We start from the raw sequence: 5603 nt of genomic DNA on the forward strand, positions 1-5603 counted from the left end.
TCGGGCATTGGAACAGGCTGCCCAGGGAGGGGGGGGAGTCACCATCCCTGGCTGTGTTTAAGGGCCGTTTAGATGCAGTGCTGAGGGACATGGTGTAGGGGAGGACTTTGTAGAGTAGGGGAGATGGTTGGACTCGATGATCCCAAGGGTCTCTTCCAACCTCAATGATTCTATGACTCTATGATTCTCTCCCATGCCCGTGGGTCCCACCACTCCCAGCAGGCACGGTGCTGGTGCTGACCTGTCCCTTCCCTGTCCCCATGCCCACACCGTCTCTGAGGCTCATCCCGCTCCTCGGGCAGGCAGGTGAAGCTGCTCTTTCCTTCCAGAAGAAGCGGTGAACGAGGTGAAGCGCCAGGCCATGTCGGAGGTGCAGAAGGCAGTGGCGGAGGCCGAGCAGAAGGCCTTTGAGATGATCGCCTCCGAGAGGGCTCGGATGGAGCAGACCATTGCAGATGCCAAGCGCCAGGCCACCGAGGATGCTTTCTTAGTGATAAACGAACAGGAGGAGTCCACAGAGGTGAGGTGCCAGGGGACATCCTGGGAAGGGACTTCCAAAGATTCCAGGTCCTGCCTGGCAGTGACTCGGAGCCTGTCCTTGTCCCTTTTCCCTTTTCAAAGTCTTTCTCCAATCAATAACTAACAGGACACATTGATACCCTTAAAAAACCCTCTTTTGCTTTAAATTTTGCTGGTGAGGGAATCAGCCTAATTAAGTTCCTAAACCTCGGAACACCTAATGAGGCATTTGCAGGTTGGAAAAGAAGGGGTGACTCTTGGATTGCCATAGCCAGCAGCAGCTCCTGAACGGGTGTCTCCTAGAGGGTTTCTTTCTACTCCTCAGTCGTTAATTACCCTGGGTGTTCCTTAGCTGGCATCTCACTTCATTAAGCTTTGTGGATCTCTCTGGAGACCCACAGGAGAACCGCACGGGCGATTCCTGTGCCTCCACCTCCCATCCAGGTGCCATTTACTTCTGGTTTGAATTTCTCTGCAAGAGCAGAGGCTTTATTTCAGCCCCCCCCCCAAACCAAACACCTGCTGGGAAGGTGGAGCTGATGCTCGCGGGGACCGGTCCTTCCCTCCTCCCGTGGGGTTTGGGTTCACCCAGTGACCGGGGCTCGGGAGGGTCTGGTTCTGGGGTCCCCACGCAGGGCAGGCCCCGCGTTGGGTGGTGGTACAGAGAGTGTGTCTGTGCTATTTCCTGCTGAAATGGCTGAAGGAGGAACGCACCAGTCAGTAAACACACGATGGGAGTGGGTGGAACGGCTCGGGGAGCCATGGAAGGAATGAGACAAGTGATGATTTCTCTGTAGGGGATACCAGAGGAGTGTCCTCCTCCTCCTCCGGACGTCCCAGGGAGCAATGTGGGACCCCGGGAGGCACCGAGCACCCCCCATCTCCCCAGCACCCAGAGGTGTCTCAAAAGGACAGGTTGAAAAGCTGTTGCCTATTCCAGCACCGTGTAACCTTTGAAATAGGGTTTGAAAACACCACCTGGAGTACAAACAGCTGTGAAGCAGTGACCCAGTTTTCCAAGAGTTACTGCAGGCTTTGGGTGGGGGTTTATTTTGGTCATGAGTCCTTCTCAGGAGACTGAGGAGCCTTGGGGACGTGCTGGCTCTAGAGCAGCTCACTCCTAACCAGCTCACTTGGGGGCTTCGCTGCCAGCCCGTAAATCATCGCTGGGAGCTGGTGGCTCCGGTGCAGACCCCTGGGAGCGGGGAATCTCACTGCTCTTCCCCACGACAGGGCTTCCCCCCACGACAGATCACCCACCACCTCCCTTTCCTGCTTTGGAGGCTTTTTCAGGTGTGGTGGCAGGAGCGGTGGCCGTCGGAAGGTGCCCCCCTGGGCAGGGTGAGAGATGAGCAGGCTCTGGCAGAGGCTGCCTTCCCCCAGCTGAACGTGCTCTCCCCAGTATGCCGTGGCTAATGCACCAGTCCAGCTGGGGGAAGGCTAAATCCCCCCACTCCCCTCCTCGGAGCAGCTGCAGCCACAGCTCCTGGCGCTGGCCCTTGTCCCCTCTCTCCGGAGGCAGCGGTGACACCCCTTGAGCCACCGGCTGACGCCTCTCCCCCCGGCCAGAGAGGGGTCTGCTCCACTTCCAGATGGGAGCCTGGGCTCTGGCAGTGCTTCCACCTGGCTGAGAAGCTTTCAAACCAGCTTCTCCTTTTCCAAATTAGCCCCCTCCCACCTCCTGTGCCGCCAGGGAGGGCACAGAGCAAATGGTGCCGGTGCCGCTCGCCCAGATCCCTGTGGAGAGCACTTGGCTGGGAGCGACACCCAAATAGAGCTGCTTAAAACAGGAAATAAAAAAAAAAAAAGGCCAAATAGCAGCATCTGCAGCGTGTTTTTCAGGCCCTGCCTACTGTTTCCTCTCCGCGTTTGGGTGGATTCAGGGGAGGGGATGTGAGCGACGCAGCCTGGCAGGGGGTTTGGGGCAGAGCAGAGGAGCAGGGGTTGGTACCTCGGCACAGAGCAGGCAGTAACGGGTCACTCGGTTTAATCTGAGTAAATCTGGGCCAGAGGGGGCTGGACGGTCCCCTCCGGAGCCCCTGAGTCACCACCACCCCCCAGCTCTTGGAAACTTACTTCAACCCGTTTTGAAGTGTGGTGTCTTTGGTCTTGCAGAGCTGCTGGAACTGCGGTCGCAAAGCCAGCGAGACCTGCAGCGGCTGCAACATCGCCCGGTACTGCGGCTCCTTCTGCCAGCACAAGGATTGGGAGAGGCACCACCGCATCTGCGGGCAGGGCCTGCACGGCCAGAGCAAGCCCCTGGCTCTGCCCACGGGCCGATCGGCCACCGCCAAGAGCCTGGACGGCATCCCCAGCCCGGCCCTCGAGAAGACCTCGGCCACCACCTCCCGCTCCTCCACCCCGGCATCCGTGACAGCCATAGAAACGAACGGGCTCTAAAGGGGAGAGTTCATTTCACTCCATTTGATTGGTTTCTCCTGGTGGTGGGGGGGAAAGGGGGGGGGGGGGTTTAAGCCAAAAAACAACCCCCCCCCCCCCAACCCCACAGGGACTTGTCTCACTTGACACATTGGACCCATCGCGCCACCTCCTCGGGCTTTGCCATCTCATTCTGCCTTTTTCCTTTGGTGGCTGGTGGAGAACTGGTGTGGCCCTTGCCCGCAGCCCCTCTCCGTGCCGGGGGCCACCAGAGCATCACTGGGGACCTGCAGGAGGCCGGGGGTGGGGGGGGGACCTGGACTGGCCGGAGAGCGCTGCTGGCACACGTAGGGGATGCTGAGCCCCCTCCTCACGGATCAAACTTCCTTTCCTGAGACTCCTGAGCCCTCTCCTCCTTCACCTGCCTTGCTCCCATAACGTCCATCTGGTTTTTCCCTGCTCCTGGCCACCGGTGTCTCCCACGTGCCTGTGTCCCAGCAGGATCATCCCATCCTCCAGTGCAACAGCCAGAGGGACCCCCCAGGTCTCTGCTCCCCCCGGGGGGTGGGTGGGTGGGTGGTGGTTGCAGAGTTGGGAGGAGAAGATTCCTCTGCTCTAAACCAAACGTGGGTTCCAGGGAAGTACAGATGGGCCCTTCCTTGTGGCCTGGGTTGAACCCCGATCCGTGACGGGACGGAGAGGTGTGTGTCACCCCGGGTGGGACCTTTGCCCATCCAGAAAGGCTGCAGGTGGTTATTGCCCTTCCCCCCGGGGTACCGGTGCTTTGCTGTGCAGAAAGGGGGTGGGTGGGTGGTTGTCCCTGTGTGGAAGCGGTTGGGTTGAGAGTTCCTGCCGTTGTTTTTAACCACAGAGACCCCCCCGCGATGGCCATGAGTTATTTACAGCCTGTAGAAACCCCCCCCGCCTCCATGCTCCTCTCCCCAGAGATGCCCAGGGCTGCGTGGCCACCACCTCCTCCTCCTCCAGCCATCGGAGACCGTCCCAAAAATGCTGTCTGGGAGAGGGAGGTCCCTCAGGGATGCCCCGGGGACATCAGGGCTCAGAGAGTCCCTGCTGCAGCGTGGAAGGAGGGGGTTGGGGGCAGCGCAGACCCCACCAGCGCCCCATGGCAGGGCTGCTCCGGGGGGCTCCGTGGAGAGGTCGGAATCACAGCCTGAGGGAGCAGCAATTTCCCACCCTGAGCACCGACGGGCTCTGGAAAAACAGCTCTTTTTGGGAAAGCCGTGTAGCCGTGACGGGTTTTGTGCCGGAGCCCAATGAGGCGAGTAATTCCCCAATTACTCCTGATGGCTTTTGCAAGGGGAGGCAAATAATAGGCCTGGAATGAATCCTCACTGGGGCTGCAGCACCCGGGGACCCGGCTCTGTCCCGGGGGGGAGAGCACTGCGGGAGCTGCCAACATGGGCCAGGGGGGGTGACCCCATCTCTGCCAGGTTCTTTTATACAAAAAAAAAAGAAAAAAGAAAAAGCCACGAAGTCCAAAAGTTCAGAGAGCTGGGGAGCGTCCCCCGGGAGCTGGGGATGCGGCTGCAGGGAGCTGAGGGACGAATTCAGCCCCAAATGGGGGTGACACCGGAGCCACCCTGTGCCCTGCAGCAGCAGCCGGGTCCCCGCAGCCCGGGGAGGGTGCCACCAGCCTGGGGGTGCTCACCGGAGGCAGAGGGGTGGCCCCCAACTGCCACAGCCCCAGCACAACAGGCCGGAGTCTGCATCACGGAGGAGGAGGAGGAGGAGGATGCGTGATGTCCCCGGAGCTGGCAGCGGGGACCCACTGCCCCGTGGTGGGACAGGGGCAGGAGAGCAGGGCAGGGCCGGGAGAAACCGCTTGTAAATAGATCGTCTTCCATAATTCTCATGCAACTTGGCTGGCCGTGTATTCAAATTAACCCCAGCGTACATGGGTGAAATACTAACAGTGGTGGATAGAACGATTGGGTCTTTTTGGGGTTTGCTTTTTTTTTTTTGTTTCTTAAACCTGGAATGATAAATGTGAAACTGGGAACGCGGGAAGACTTTTGGTTGAGGTTTCTGATTTTTTTTATTTTTTTTTTTTTTGACATTGAACTCTGTAATAGAAATTTGTTACTTCATTCCTGTTCATAACTTATTTAATGTACTGTATAAAGGAACCCAAACTGTTACAGATGGATTTAGTTTGTTCTACTCCAAAGTAGTCAATAAAAGGACTATATTCATGGTACAGCTCCCCCCTCCTCCCAGAAACAACTGCCCCCCCTGGGGGGATGGTGATGTCCTCGGGGAGTTCTTTGGGTTCATGGTTAAAGCTGGTCTGCTCTGAGCTTTTTATATGATTATTTATATTATTTTATATTTATAGTATTTTTCATTTGAGCAGCGAACAGCCTGCGAGGTGCTGTCACTGCTGGTTGGCAGCACCGTCCCCGTGTCCCCACAGCCACCAGAGGATGCCCCCCGGGCACCATTCACTGAAATCTGAGGATTTCAGTCTCAAAAGCACTATTCTGGTTGTTAAGAAATCCCAAACTGGAGATCAACCCCTTCCCCCCCCACCCCCGCACTGGGAGGCCACTGGTGTCCCCTGCAGCCAGGCGAGGTGGCAGTTTGAGACTCCTGGAGCCCCAAAGCTGGTGCCCTTCAGCTCTGCCCATCTCTGTCCCTGCACAGCTCCTGCTTCCCCGTCCCCTCCTGTGTGGCTCCTGGCG

At 58.1% G+C, this 5603-nt stretch overlaps 1 protein-coding gene across 6 annotated transcripts in view; it reads left to right on the forward strand.

The window, feature by feature from the left end:
- CBFA2T2 (core-binding factor, runt domain, alpha subunit 2; translocated to, 2) overlaps positions 1–5119 on the forward strand; it is a 49923-nt gene extending 44804 nt beyond the window's left edge. For 4 of the 6 annotated variants that reach the window (XM_014941292.1, XM_014941294.1, XM_014941293.1 and 1 more), the window contains exons 10-11: positions 330–520; positions 2635–5119. In XM_014941292.1, the coding sequence (XP_014796778.1) occupies positions 330–520; positions 2635–2919 (476 nt within the window). In that variant the 3' untranslated portion in view covers positions 2920–5119. The remainder of the gene's footprint in view (positions 1–329; positions 521–2634) is intronic. The other 2 variants (XM_014941295.1, XM_014941296.1) reach the window with 1 other exon arrangement.
- Positions 5120–5603: the final 484 nt, after the last annotated feature.

This window comes from Calidris pugnax, unplaced genomic scaffold (genome assembly GCF_001431845.1).
Source record: "Calidris pugnax isolate Ruff unplaced genomic scaffold, ASM143184v1 scaffold55, whole genome shotgun sequence".
NCBI classification, from domain to species: domain Eukaryota; kingdom Metazoa; phylum Chordata; class Aves; order Charadriiformes; family Scolopacidae; genus Calidris; species Calidris pugnax.